Source organism: Epinephelus moara, chromosome 1, assembly GCF_006386435.1.
Source record: "Epinephelus moara isolate mb chromosome 1, YSFRI_EMoa_1.0, whole genome shotgun sequence".
In the NCBI taxonomy this organism is placed as follows: Eukaryota; Metazoa; Chordata; class Actinopteri; order Perciformes; family Serranidae; genus Epinephelus; species Epinephelus moara.
The window spans coordinates 11877912-11893442 of NC_065506.1; the positions used below are offsets into that span (position 1 = coordinate 11877912).

Here is a 15531-nt window from a genome sequence, read left to right on the forward strand (position 1 = left end):
TGAACTAGAAGCTCAGAGAGGCGTACAGGACTGCGACTCTGAGTCCTGATCTCAACTCTGGGTTGTCAGGGATTTGAATTACTAATAAAATTTGCCAGGTTCCTAGAAATGAGAGCAGCTCCATCCAAAGTGGGATGAATGCCGTCTCTCCTAATNNNATTTGAATTACTAATAAAATTTGCCAGGTTCCTAGAAATGAGAGCAGCTCCATCCAAAGTGGGATGAATGCCGTCTCTCCTAATAAGACCAGGTTTTCCCCAGAAAGTTTGCCAATTATTAACGAAACCCACATTGTTTGCTGGACACCACCTGGACAGCCAGTGATTAAATGATGACATGCGGCTAAACGTGTCATCAGACTTGATCACTTGAGGCTTTATAGCAGAATTTGAGCAGAGATAAACATGTTTACAGTCAAGTAGAATAAATCTGTTTTGGTCTCTGTCGCTAATTTCTTCCTTGACTTGCTGATTTGCATATTTGTAGAGGTATTTTTAGGTTTGATGTAACGTATTTATTCTTGATCTTGATCGATGTGATCAGTAATAATCTCTGCTCTCTGATAAACATTACAAGTAGCCTACTAAGAGGAAACAACCTTTTTGTAATTATTCCAAGGTAACAAAATAAAATAATCTTTTGTTTTCTCAACATTTAATTATTTAATTTTAATTATTATTTCACTGCTTGTTTTCCTGAGATGATAAAATAATTAACTCGTGATGATAAACTAAAAACATTAAAAAATAATTGTGAGGATAGCCGTTATCTGCTTTGGTAGTATATACACTGAAATGCGACTTATATTTATAGACACAAGGAAAAAAAACAGGTATAAGACTTTGTTTTGGTGGGCCAAATTATTAAGATGTTTTATTGAAGTTATTGTTTTTATAATGATTTCACATCATTATTATTATTGAAATTATTGTTTTTATAATGATTTCACATCATTATTATTCATAATAATAATAATAATAATAATGTTATTATTATTATTGTTGTTGTTGTTATAATATATAATATATACATTGCCATGTCAATTTGCCATACACTAGTCCACATCAACGATGGTTCTCACCAGCCCAAGCTCTCTGAGAAGACGAGGAAAAACTCCCATCAGCCAAACAAGGGAGAAACCTCGGCAGGGGCAATTCTAAGAGAGATCTCCCCTCCACAGATGGCTGGGTGAACCACACACCTCTACTCCTCTGCACGTCCGCATACAAACATCCTGACAAACCAGTTCCTCCTCCTCGTCCTCCTGGCGCTCGGTTCAGGAACGTGGAGGTCCTTCTGCTGTGGATGTTCTAGCGCATCTGAAGGAGTCATATCTCCACACAGGCTCTCCACAGTCACTGCACTCACTGCAGCAAGTGTGTCAGGCTCTGCAGTGGAGGGTACACACTCCTTATCATCAGGAGCTTTGGTGTTTACCTGACTTAACTTTTTATCTGCACGTTTGCCTTTAAACGCCCTGACGAACCAGTTCCTCCTCCTCCTCCTGATACTCGGTTCAGGAATGTGGAGGTCCACCTCCTGTGGATATTCTCGCTCATTTGAGGGAGTTGTATTCCCACACAGGCTCTCCACACTCACTGTACTCACTGCAGCAGGTGCGTGAGGCTCTGCGGTGGAGGGTATGCACTCCTTATCTTCAGGAGCTTCGGTGTTTACCTGACTTACAGGCTCTTTGAGCTGTTCATGAGCCTTCTCCACCTGACGACGGAGGTCCTCGTTTGCCTTTGCAGTCCGGACCTGCTTCAGATTATATGCCTGAAGCTGGTGCTTAAGGTCCCGAATTATCTGATTTGCGGCACCAAGGTTGTCAGCAGTCTTTTTCAGTTTGTCGTTAGCCTCAGTCAGCTTCAAGTTCACTTTAAAAATCTCGTATTTTAGATCTGCGTCGCAGGCGTCTGTGATGTTTTTACCCCGGAGCCGACCGAGGGCCCCATGGAGGGTCTCGACCTTCGTTTTCAGTGCGGCACGTGAATCGTTTTTTTTTACAATGCACAAGTCTCGCATTGATGGCACTTATATCTCTGATGATTTTAGTCTCCAAGCCTGGTGTATGCGCGAAATTTTTTTTCTAGTTTCTGGGTTTACTTTTGTGGTATGTGGCCCGCTGAAACTATTACATATATTAAACCACCATGGCTCAAAAATTCATAATAGTTCATTTGTATACATATATCTTATGTATATGCTGTGCTGTCTCTGTGGATATCATCATGATGGAGGAGATAGCAGTTGTTCAGTTTCCTTTTTATGTCTGAGAGATGTTTGACAACACCTGCTCCAGGCACCGGAGCAGGTGTTGTTTTGCTGTGCTGGTTTCATGGATGTGAATATGTTTGTTTTTTTCCCCAGTATATAAATAATTGTTTGTTTTTTCTTTAGCTGTGGGGATGCTCCTCCCCTATTATGTAAGCGATGGATAAATAAAAAATTGATCACAAAAAAAAAAAAAAAATCATAATAGAAAGAGTCATAATTTACCTTGTTTGCAGTTCGAGGTGTTCCGTCAACAGTTTTACGAGCATCTCTTTAAAGTTATAGTTGGTAATCCTGTTCAGAAACACTTCTTGTTATACTGGGTGAAATGGTCCTTCCATCCTGAGAGTAGTCAATATATAATGTGTTCAGAAAAAGGAATGAAAAAAATCAGACCTCTGTGGCAGCTGCAGGCCTGTAAAAACTCTGACCAATCCCTGCTATTCGGTGTGAATGGAAAGAACCAATCAGATGCCTTCATGTCTCGTCCTGCCCGAGCCCCCCTCCGTCCCTCCCTCCCTCCTCCCTGCGTGGACTCACCACGTGTCACCGTTGCTGGAAATATTCAGCACACTCCTCAGCAGAAATACCGAGTTAGCAGGAGTTTGCTGAACAATGGCAGAGAAATCGCAGCCAAAAGTATCACTTCCAGCGTTACTTGTAACGGCTCGCCCCGCTAAACAGGCTGAGAAAAGCTTGTAACGGCTCGCCCCGCTAAACAGGCTGAGAAAAGAAAGACAGAGGCAGAAAAGGCTGCGACGAAAAAGGCTTTGGATAAAGCGAGAGGACAAACCAGACGTCAACATCGGTGCAGCTTTTGAACGGTGGAGACAACTGAGGGAGCTGAAGGGCCTGAAAAGTGATGCAGAGGTTGCTGTCTTTCTGTTGGACAGGTAATTATTTGTTTGCTTCGGGAGGATTTGTTATTTTACTCGGCTCTCCTCTGCCCTGCTGACTCCTACTGCAGTGCAGGATGCGCGTTCAAGTTTGTGGGGCCGTGGCTTTGGACGGAGCACTGACGGGAGGGGCAGGAGGGGGTGGAGCTGAGAGGAAGTGCCGCTTTCAAATCTTGCTAGCTCGCCAACATTACCAACTATAGCTTTAATGCCTGGTTCACACTACATGACACTTGTTGTGAGTGTTGTTGACACACAGTTGTCTATGGCAACAGATCGCTCTGTGTTCCTGTTGGTCAAAGTGATGGCTATGATGGGAGAAGTTGTGAACGACAAAAAGAAAATCAAACATGCTAGACTTTCCTTTGGAACGTCGTGAGGCTTCCCATATGTGCCGTCACTTGTCTACTATGACACAGTACACAAGATGAAACGATGGATTATCGCATACAATACTCATTGTCGTTCCCGATCCGAGCCGACACCATACGATGCTGCATCGGGCTATATTGGGCTGACATCGTATACTGAAGCAATGGCGACTTTTGGTTTCTCACAGGACACGAACTGATGTCTCATGCAAAAAATTTCACTTTTGTTTGACCCGTTGCTGCGCATAGGTTTACATGGGAGTTAGTTGCATCTCAGAAAGACACTCAAGGGTGCCTTTGGCATGGATATCACACATCAAGGGGTGTGACAAAGCACTTGACTTTGACGGCATGGGAATGACAATGGACTGGGCTTGGGTAGGACGTCCATAAATCAGGTAGTCAGATACAACCTAACTGTGACGGTGTATTTAGGACCCAAATGCAACGCTCTAGAAGTCAGCGACAGTTAGTAATGACCTGTATTTTAACACAGGCAGAACAGGAACTAACTCAGTTAACAGTTTGTTCATCAGGGTGGAAGCCCACTCACAGTCTCTGGGGTTTAGGCTCGAGTGTTGAACCAGTCTGAACCCAGAAACGGGGCCATGGGCCCACGGACCAACACAGTTCAAACTGTTGGGGTGGTGACGGTACCCGAAAGGGGCAGGCAAGGGACGTGGTTGGCGAGGCAGATGGTTCAGAATCAGACGAGCAGGCGTATGAGGCAGAGGAACTGATGAGGGATGAGCAGCAGGGAAACCAGGACAAGGCAATGGATTCAGAACCAGGTAGGCAAGCAAATAGAAACCAGGGTGATGTGGAGAAAAAATTGTTTGTTTTGTTTTCAGTAACAAGTCAAAGCCACATTTGAGGTGTCACAAGCACTTTTATAAAAACAGACTGTGATCAAAATAAAATACAAAGACAGGGATTTTATTCCTGTTTGAAAATATACAGCTGTCAAGTGCTGTAAAGTTTAGTGGATTAAAAACAAACATTAAACACACATTAAACACACATTAAACACACATTAAACAGACATTAAACACACATTAAGTCCTGAAGTGATGGCGCCATCTAGTGCCCACACAATAGTAAAGCGTGAAAGCAGTGCAACAGTACTCTTCTCTTAACCCAGTTATTTAAGTGGCCTGATTTAGGGTTTGGCATTTGCAAAATCACTAGAGGGACCAAGAAGGTAGTTAATTACATGTCCAGAGTTTAATTTGTATATTGACAATTTAATTACCATAACTGTCTGAAATGTGAGAAACACTAGGCCCGCATTCCATTTATGCAAAATAAAATCACCAACTGAGGATCTCTATCCCAGAATGTACCCATGGCTTTGTACACTATGTCCCTGCACTACTGATAAAAATCTTTTCATGTAAATATGATAATATGATATTCATTTCCTCCAAAGTAAAAAAACCAGCCAGCTCAAGTTTTGAAAAAAATGATAAAACACTCATGAAACACTGTCCTCTCTGTATATTTTAGACTCTACTCCCTAACAACTCTTTTGCTATTTTCAAGCAGGATAGCTAGTAGGGCAGGGTATCCGTACTTGATACCTTTCGGATTTTGACCGAAATAACCCAGGATCAAGTAGTGTTGAAACTCCTCCAGTCAAATGATACCTGTATTTGATTCTCTTTGTTCCCAGATCTTAAAAAAGAACTTGTAGGTCTTGGTTTTGCTTGTGGTCAATCACCGCCATGCTGTGTTTTTTTGTTTGTTTGTTTTCGTTTTTTTAAACAATACCCAGCTCTCATTACTAGTGAACACACATGAGGTTATGCTTTGAACAGATTAATTAATTGAGAACTGAATCAGGAAACCTGCAGAAGGAATGTACCTGAACAGGGTCATAACTCTGGTTCTTTACCCACAGCTTTAAATTTGATTGGACCTCGCGCAATGGATGTTCTGGCTGAGCTGTCATATGTTTCTATGACACCTGATCACTTCCCCTCCATGTTCTGTAAGGTAAGAAACACAGGGTAGTTTCAGTAACATTACTAGAGTAATAATATAGCCGTAGGAAGGGTGGTAATTGTTTAAGTAGCTGAAGTTGTTGCAGCTGCAGTACTTTATGTTGCACCTGTGGTTGTGTTAGTGTTGCTAACAGAAGCTTAAGTAACTGTTTCTATCCAATTATTTGTCACACATTGACAAGAACAGTAATTGACCATTTGTGTGTTCTGTGTGTTTGCAGGAGATGAGTGTCGGCTATGCCAACGGGATCAGAGTGATGAGTATGACTCACACTGGTGAACCAGGTTTTATGCTCTACATACCTATAGAGGTGCGACCTGCTCACATCTGCTAACACACAAAAAATATGTTTCTATTCACCATTCCACAGGATGGTTGGTACGGTGATAAAGTTCTAATAAGTGCTACGTACTGTTCAGCGCATCAGGTCTAACAGTATTTCCTTCTGCTCTCCACAGTATGCTCTGCATGTGTACAACGAGGTGATGTCAGTGGGTCAGAAGTACGGGGTTCGTAATGCAGGGTACTACGCACTGCGCAGCCTACGCATAGAGAAATTCTTTGCCTTCTGGGGTCAGGACCTCGACACCTTCACCACCCCGCTGGAATGTGGACGAGAGTTCAGGGTTAAGTTTGACACGGTCAGTTGCCAGTTCATCTGTGTATGTGTAACAAACTGTGTGGTAATCAGCCAGTATTTATTCTGAATGAGTGCTGCTGTCTGGCTTTTAGTTACAAAAAGCCTTGTTTTTTGGCATTATGGTGTTTTAGTCAAGAGCAAGTCCTTGCTGTTACCAAGGTAATTTTAGTTAAGAGGGATTTAAATAATATGCTACTTTTATAATCCTGTCTGTTACATTATTACACTGTTTGCCAACCTGATTTATAATTGAAGCTCTTACTTAGATTTTATGCTTCACTTTTTCTTTTTCTTTTTTTTTTTTTTTTTACTTTAAAGTGGTTGAAGATGAGGAAATAATTGCATAGTACTATGCCATCTGCATTGCTAAACCCTGAAACATTTGTGTTATAGTCTTTGCTGGGATGTAGAAGTAAAATTGTCACCAAGCTGCACCTGCAGGCACAACAGGTGGTACTTTACACCAGCAGTGATAAAGTTTGTCATTTTGAAAATGGTGGAACATCAGGTGTGTTGTCTGCTGCAAACTGCAATAATGTCAGCACAGTATTAACAAATGGACCTCACAGTGTAAAATTGGTTTCACAGATTGCTTTCAGATGAGCAGTCAGCAGCAGAGGCAATGTCTCAAATGTGAAGTTTATCGAAGAAGTTTATGAAATGAAAAGTTGTTTCGTGTTGCTCCCAGCTGAACTGTGAAGTGTTTTTAGATTAATTGTTTACAGACCATGTCCATAACACCTAACAGCGCTCCTTCCTTTATCTCTTCTTCTCATCTTTTACTTTCCTCTCTCCTCTACTTTGCCCTTTTCCTCTGTTTGACTCCTACTTTTCTTAATTTCCCACATTCCTCTTTGCCTCACCTATTTCTTCTATTTTCTCCTTTCTCGCCTGTCTTCTCTCTGTGCCTCCATCAGGACACTGATTTCCTTGGTCGTGAAGCCTTGATGCAGCAGCGTCAGGAGGGTGCGTCTCGGCGATTCGTCATGCTGGTTCTAGAGGACCACGACACTGAGCTGGACCTGTGGCCGTGGTGGGGCGAGCCCATCTACCGAAATGGTGAGTTAGCTGGGACGACCACCAGCAGCGCCTACAGCTACACTCTGGAGCGCCACGTCTGCCTCGGCTTTGTATCTCCACCGCCAGGCCCAGAGGGGCTTCCCACTCCCATCACCCCAGACTTCATCAACCGTGGTGACTACGAGGTGGACATTGCTGGCCAGCGCTACCCAGCCAAAGCTAAACTCTACCCCTTCAGCTCCCTCTTCACCCAACAAAAACGCCGCAAGGAAGACTTGGAGTTGAGCAACCTCCAGGGGAAGTGATGCGAAGTAATAGAAGGCCTCGCTTTTGCTTCGGTAGAGGCTTCTGTGACACTCCTTCAGTTCACCAAATCCACTCCTGCACTTACCTGGAAGTGCCAACCTGTCGTCCCTTCTCTAGCTCCTAATCAGAGGGCTGTATGCACAATCACTCCATGTCTCTCTAATATTGAACTCCCACGCTGCATCTCCCTCTTTCAAAGTGCAATATTTAAAAAGCACCAAATGCTCGAGCTGTATCAAATACAGCAAAACAACAATACGCCTGTGTCGTCAGATCCTGTAGTTGTTTTCGGTCGTGCTTCACACTCAAACAAGGTCCACAGTTTACAGGGGACAGTCTGCGGATAAGTGCCTTTGTCAAGGCAACATCAACAATATTTGTTGGAGGACTTTCACTTCGTTCACTTTAACCCACCCAGAAGGGATTTAGACCGACAATCTCCTCCAGCAGCGCTCCAGTCATTGTAACTGTTCAACACTGCACAGTCTGGAAGAGTCTGAAAAAAATGTCATTCAATGCTGAAGTGCAAATGCCTACACAGTCGATGCAGTACTTGACTTTATCGTCATTTTACAAATTGTAATGTTGCTGCTGTAAAGCGTGAGTGATGTGGCCTAATTCAGATACTTTATATTGGTCACTACTAAAGGTATCGTTCTCAGTCAGGGGAAGGAGTGATGAAGCCTGATGTAATCATTAGTAAACCATTGTTTTCCTCCTCTAGTCCTGTTGAAAAGGCTCCCAGGCTCTATAACATCCTCAAATGATCTTTTCCCACTTGATTTTGTCATTATCATCGAGCTGTTCCGCTGTTATTCTGCTGTGTGTTGAGCTTGTGGTAATGTATTTACAGTATAATAATATAATCCGGCCTGTTATTTATGTTTGTGGTCGTTTTGAGGCAGCGTTGCTTTTTTGATTCTCAAGTTTTCATTTCTGTGTTGTTGAATGTGTGGCTGATGTTCGGTGGGGGGTGGGGGGGGGGGCGGTAGTATGGGGAAGTGTGCGACTGGAGCTGTATTCCAGACATCTTACATTGTTGATTTTTTTTTTTTTTTTTTTTGCCTGGTTCAGAGTTCCGATGTTTGTGAAAAGGAAGGACATTGCTTTGTGAAATAATGCAGTGTATTTTTGTATAGCTAGTGTGTATAAAATCTCTATTTTCAGTACTGCACATTTTATCTAGCCAATCAGCTTTAAGTCATATCAGCCGTATAAAACATCTGTGCTTTGGTTGGTTGTTTCATTCTTGCAGACGTCCCCCTGATTTTGCGTCACTTCAAATACTGTTCACAACTATTCTGTCCATGCAGATGCCATCTGTCAGCCACAGCTTGATGTTTTCCGACATGTGCATTCGTATTCACCTTTTCAGTCATTTGATCCTTTAACCTCTTGCCCCCATCAGAGGTTAAAAGTCAGGGAGGGCTACAGATCAGCATGGAGCTGGTCGTGCTTCCCTCCAGCACTGTTGTTGTGAATAACAATGTTGAGATCAGAGTGACAGTTTAAAGTTGAATTCATCCGGCCAGTCACATCATACTGGGCAAATAGACACTTGAGTGTTTGATCAGTGTGTGAGGACTGTGTGTTTCTTGTTGTCAAAAGGCACCAAACTGTGTTCCCCTGCTGGGAAAGTGAAAGCTAGCCTGACCAGCTGAACGCTTGAGCGAAACCGCCCTGTTGCGCAGTACAGGTGCTTCTGATGCTCCTTCATAATCCTGTCATATTCAGATTTAGATGCAGATTGTTTTACTTGTTACTTCCAGCATTTAGAAATGTTTGGAGTTATTGAGTGTGCTTGACGAAGGCTGCACATGCAAAAATGTGAGGGAAACTAAACAGAAGGAGTCCACTGTAATAACTCCCAGTGTTTGAGTAGACAGATAAGTAAACTGTCAGTTGAGTCACAAAAGGCTTATCAACAGTGTATCTCCAACTCTCTGTCTATACCTGAATTTATATAAATGGAAATGTACAAATTGGTCCTTTAACTATTGGCTTACTTGGAATAGAAGATCTTTGACCTTTGTAAGGGGAGAAAATGGCTTCCTCTTTAAGTTTGGATGTTGCCGAAGATCAGACATTGTGTTGACAAAACAAGAATATGAAACGCCCCACCAAACCTTCAGACTTGTTTCAATCCTACTAGTTTATTTTTTTTATTATTTTGCTAACATCTCAGGCTTTTCCACTACAAATGACGCACTTACATAGGGATGAATACACAAGTTGAGTTAGTGTATGATATACTCATTAGATTCTGGTGTGACGTATGAAGTCAGGATGGATCCAGAAAGAAGAAACCAGCTGCAACAGTGAGTCAGATGTTGCTTTCAAAGGGCTAATTTCTCATTGTGTGTGTTATGTTTGTAAATATTAAATGAAGCATATTACATGTAAGAGTGCGGTGAATCATTGTGAGTCTTTGTGTCAGAGTACAGTTACTGTGGTGCTGTGACCTGACCCTCCTGGTCCTGTAGTACCAACAACAGTGGTACTCTGCTATGACTGTATGCGGTAAACCTTTGCGTCCTCATCTATTCAAGAATCGTACACATTTTACACTTATCATTTCTGTTTTCTCATATCAGTGTTGTATACATAAGGTCCCATTAATAATAACAGTTTAACTGAAGGGGCTTATGATTAATGGCATCCCTCAAGTCCCTGTATCCTCACTGAAAGCTTTGTGTCCAGTAGCTGTGAGGATGCCCTGGCTTTGGTGTGAAGGTGTCTGAAACACATCGCTGCAAAAACAAACTGCTGTTGACACTGATCACATGACCTTTTAGGTCATATCAGCTGTCGCCATTTTTCTGTTTCTCACCTGTCAGACTACATTTTTGAGTGTATGATTGAAGGGAAATGGCCCCGACCATTTGCACTAAACAAAAGCAGCCTGCTGTTGTTGTCTTTTTTTGTTTCTTTATATGCTTACAGGCTTTCTATGGGAATCTGGAATTTGAGTTTTCTTGTATTTCAAATGTAAAAAAAAAACCCCAACCCTACAAACACTACAGTACTTGGTGCAGCGAGCACTCCCGCTCCACATCAAGTCTAATGTAAACCATCCAAAGAGTTTAAAGGGACAGTTCATCCTAACATCAAAAATGTTTTTGCCCTCTTACCTGTAGAGATATTTGTCAATCTAGATTGATAAATGTTACTACAGGTTTAAGGGGAAATAGATATATATATTTTATTTGAGGGTTAACTGTTTCTGTCAGGAAAAAAATAGTGAATGGTAAAAATGCAATGTTGGTGAAGGTCTGGAAAAGCATGTAAAGAAAAGTCTGTAGTAATGACTACACAGTTACTCTCCACATCCTTGGTGAATGGTTTGGTGCATGTTTGTCCCTCAGTTAATGTCTCCATATTAACACCTCTTGTACTGGACTGACCTGTATGTATGTTTCCGTCAGAGCTTTACAAACATGTATTTATACCATGTAAACAGATGTTTGGCTGTCTAATGTACATTAAATAAAATATTAAGAGAATTTAATTTGCTTTATGTGTTGACTTCAGATATGTGTTGCAGTGCGGCTTTAACATGGCCTGCTTCGAGGGTTCCGTCTCCATGGCGACCAGTACAGCATTGATGCAGTGAAACCTTGTGCTGTCTCTCTCCCCACACAGGGCCATCAGTCTGTTTCTGCACACATCAGTCTCCTAATCAACGTCAGAGCGGCTGAAAGTTTACTCACGTGTCAGCAGTCTCAGCAGAGGACTCAGACACCTGTGCTCTGCTCGTTAATAACACCATCTGCAATTATTTCCACTAATGAATTATGTAAGGTCAGCGTAGAGCCGGGGAAGTTATACAACAACACACTTTATTAGCATTTTACAACACAACACCGCTTCCTCTCCTTGCAGTGCATTCTGGGTTGGGGAGATCAGGTCCTTCTTGCTTTGCGTGGGCGGCATCCATTGTGCGGCACGGGGGTGTTGTCGGTGATCGATACCACCTCCAGGCCTCCCATCGTCAGGCCTTTGATGGCAGACTGCACAACAGAGAGCAATACATTCATTCATTCCCAAAGCTAACGGGAACAGATCGAGATGTCTGTGGCTCCTTAAACAGCCTTAAATTACCCTCATTACAAAAAGACTCAAATTAATTAGAGGTCGACTGTCTTCATGCAGTGACAGGTTTATAGGAGTTGTTGTGCTCCTGCTATAAAATCAACACAGAGCAAGTCTGTAGCTTCACTTTCATCCAATTATCCTATGATCCTAAAGTGCCTCTTTATACTTTATAAACTTTAATGTGCTTCAGTGTGAATCTTTAAATTATGAGGCCACTTATTTCTATTAAATAACCTTGAAAAAAAAAAGTGCATACTGGTAGTTATTAATACATATGGACATCTTAAGCTGAGTTAGAAAATAATTCTGACAACTGAATAATTATTTAAGTTGTTCGTTCAGCATAAATGATAAAGATTTGCTGGTTCCAGCTTTTCAGCCGTGAGGATTTGCTACTTTAATCTGTTTTATATCAGTTATAATTAAAAACTGTTGTTAGGACAAAACAAGATAGACGTCACCTCGGACACTGGGAAGTAGCAGTGTGCATTTTTCACTATTTTCTGATATTTTATAGATTAAACAATTAAATAATCAATTTTTAACAACAACATGTTAAATAAATAAATACATTAAATAAATGTTGAGTGATAACATTTGCAGTAATTCAAGACTTCATTCGGCACCAACAAACATAGTATAATATAGCTGCAATGATTAATTGATTAGTTGTAAACACTTAAATCAATAGCCAACTAATTTTATAATTGATTAATTGGTGTTTTTTTTTTTTTTTTTTTTTTTTTTAAGTCAAGTTCTTTGATTCCAGTGTCTTAATTGTGAATATTTTCTGGTTTCTTTACACAAAACAAGACATTTGAGGACGTCATCTTGGGCTATGAGAGATTTTCTGACATTTCATAGATCAAAAAACGAATCGTTTAATCGAGAAGAGATCAACAAGATGAATCAACAATGAAAACAATAATTAGTTGCAGCTCCACAGTGGAACGGGATCATAATGCGATAATGCACAATCAAATCTTTTCTTCGCCTACTCACCAGACGTCCAGGACCAAGACCTTTGACCACAACACGGACGAATGTCACTCCCTTCGCTTTGGCTTTCTGTTCAGAGGAGACACAGAAGATTGACATCTTCATCTGCAGCTGTCCATCTGACTCCACTATTCAGAACAACGAGAGAAGTTTCATTTTCCCCCTCCAGCATGGAGCGGGAAAATTAACTTCACTGCATCATGTTTACTTCCCTTTTATATATGCCAAAAAACAAGCCCATCAAAACATTCTTATATTACAAGGCAGGAAAAACTTTTATCTGTTGGTGACGGTAGCTGACCGATTCTAAAACGTTGCTTTTTTTTAATGGTTCACAGCCACCTATACGTTTACAACAGACTTCCACTCCGATTGGTTGATCAATGTCAAACAAGCCCTGGTTACAGCTTCGCAATTGTGAAAACTTGCTGCTTTTCTTTACTGTCTAATGTGATGTGAATAGAACATCTTTGACTTTTAGACTCTTACACATAACACCTTGGGCTCTTTGATTGCTATTTTATCCATATTGTCTGACACTTATCAGGCTGAACGATCGATTGGTTATTTGAGGAAAATTAGCAGGTCAAAAGATAATGAAAATAACTGATGGTAGCAGCTCTACTTTACTGTCTGTAGAATAGAAAAAGAACATAGAGGTTGACCAGCATGACTTTTTTTTTTTACTTAGTTTTTTTTTTGGAGATTCTAGTAATTGTCCATCCTGGCTTTCAATCACTAACAAAATTAAATAAAAGTCCCACAAGATGTAGTTACCAGGTTTCAATTTTTAGCTCTAAAATATCCAAAAACAGTAGATCGGAGGTTAGAATAATCTCACATATCTGCCCACCTGATAAAAAACTAGGGTGGCACTATGATTGCACCCTCATTTTTCCAGTAGTCAGGGCAAATATAAAGTCCAAATGAGCACTCAACACTAACTGCTGCACTCCGACAGTCCTCAGAAAGGGCAGCTTATTTGTATCAAACATTTCATATTCATAAACTACATTATGTTACACAGTTAGAAAAAGCAGAATGAAACAAATATGAAACAAAACAAACCTTCAACAGTCACATGCTCCTGACCAACACACTTAAACCTGACCACTCACAGTGCGTTACAATCATCAGAGTAATGTGTGAGAGCGTACCGTAGCCGCAGAGATGCCTGCACTCTGAGCAGCGATGGGTGTCGACTTCTTGATATTCTTGAAGCCTTCTGTTCCGCAGGACGTCCTGACCAACGACTGTCCTGTGCTCTCTGTCAGCTGGATATGTGTGCTAGTATAGGACAGGACAGTTGACTGGGTCAATGACTCATAACTGATTTTTTGAAGACAAAAATATGTACAATATGAGGAAAATATGCAACATGCAATAAAGTCTGCTCTACAGATCTACTCAAATCAACACCCAGTAGACTTTACAAGACCAACAGCCATTTTTTACCCGGGTAATTTTGATAAGAACTATTAAATTTCAAAATACATTTTCTATATGACTAATCATGTCCTTATCTACTTGATGTAACAGATAAAGCTACAATCCGCTCCCTTTTACAAGCTCAACACCAATATAGGTCTTATCTTAAGTTTTAGAACATCTTCCCTATGTAAGAGTCTTTGACTAGATCTTTATTAGCATCTAGGTATGCAGAGTATTTTGTTATTCATTCAGTCCATAAGGAGGCACTTGCAAAGCTAAACTTGTGATTTGCAGAAATTTGAAGGTGGCAAAATGAAATGCCAATTTGAAAACCGCAAAAATATGGAGTTTGTTTTCTTTAAAGAAATAATTAAGGTTTGACTTGTCATGGCAGGAAAACAGGTGGGACTGAAAAATGAATGATGGCTCTGCTTCAGCAAATAGTGTAACATAGCAATCAGTAAAGTGATGTTAGTAGCTGCACTTGTGTCTTTATTGTCATATTTTTGCCACTTGTCCCATTTGGTATCCAGTGACCTTTCCTAACTTTAGAATTTGAAGATCAAATTGATCTTGGTGAATCGAGTTTCGACTTACTTGTTAAATGTGGCTTTAATGTGAGCGATTGGTAACTCCTCAAACTTCTTTCCACTCCATCTCAGTGAACTGTCCTCGCCAGGCAGTGGAGGAAAGTGGCTGAAGGATTACATCAAGGTAAATATCTCATCAACATTATTATACTGCAGTGAGTTGTGCTTCTACTCAGTGAACAAACACATAGGTTTAAAGGTAAATACTAAAACTAGTCCAGGATCATTCAGTCAGTAGACAGACAGTGTGTACAGGTGCATGTGTGTTGTTCTCTGACCTGAAGCCTGTGGAGGTTTTCTCAGATTCTGTGGTGGATGCTGCGGTCTCCTGAAGTCTGGCGACACTGGTACACAATGTGCGCTGCAACCCAATGTTGCCACACCTGTGCACACAGAACTTAATTAGCAACATCTTCATAAATGCTACGAGCATCACAAGTGTCAGCTGAACATTATGTACAACTGAAGGCATGCTACATAACACTTAGCATACATGTCAGAACTAGCCGTTAGCTAACAGGGATGCTAGTAAAAAACACTTACAGAGAGCTACCATTTGTAGTTAGGGAGGCGGCGAGCTGTCGGCATGCGTTACCCACAGAACTAACTAATATACAATTTAATTTATACATGTTTAATACGCTTTTAAAATTATTTCGCTATCATACATCAACTACTTTAACCACGGCAAGCGTGACATTGAAGCTGCTGTAAACTCAGAGCAGACCATTAATATCTTTATTTTTTTAGGGGTGGGGGGAGAGTCACAATAGCATTATTATTACTATTATAAATACAGTCATCACCAAAAAGTTGGTGTCAAACACAAAAATTCTTTAAGTAAATATCAATTTTACTTTCCGTATTACACACAATGAGATATTTTGTGAAAAATTAAAAAACAT

General features: G+C 40.9%; 3 protein-coding genes across 3 annotated transcripts in view; 1 reads left to right on the plus strand and 2 right to left on the minus strand.

The window, feature by feature from the left end:
• The window catches only part of pdpr (pyruvate dehydrogenase phosphatase regulatory subunit), a 23261-nt gene extending 14767 nt beyond the window's left edge, over positions 1-8494 (plus strand). Inside the window, exons 15-18 of the mRNA XM_050048739.1 lie at positions 5442-5536; positions 5766-5855; positions 6004-6186; positions 7103-8494. Of these exons, the coding sequence (XP_049904696.1) occupies positions 5442-5536; positions 5766-5855; positions 6004-6186; positions 7103-7510 (776 nt within the window). The 3' untranslated portion in view covers positions 7511-8494. The remainder of the gene's footprint in view (positions 1-5441; positions 5537-5765; positions 5856-6003; positions 6187-7102) is intronic.
• The window catches only part of LOC126393013 (uncharacterized), a 299507-nt gene continuing 284915 nt past the window's right edge, over positions 940-15531 (minus strand). Inside the window, exon 2 of the mRNA XM_050048841.1 lies at positions 940-2969. Within this exon, the coding sequence (XP_049904798.1) occupies positions 1204-2025 (822 nt within the window). The 5' untranslated portion in view covers positions 2026-2969 and the 3' untranslated portion in view covers positions 940-1203. The remainder of the gene's footprint in view (positions 2970-15531) is intronic.
• On the minus strand, positions 8613-15354 carry mrps11 (mitochondrial ribosomal protein S11). The gene is made up of 6 exons (XM_050048852.1): positions 15170-15354; positions 14905-15009; positions 14634-14732; positions 13763-13892; positions 12609-12674; positions 8613-11521 (listed from the first exon to the last, which is right to left on the minus strand). The coding sequence occupies exons 1-6, from the start codon at positions 15256-15258 to the stop codon at positions 11414-11416; spliced, it is 597 nt and encodes a 198-aa protein (XP_049904809.1). The 5' UTR covers positions 15259-15354; the 3' UTR covers positions 8613-11413.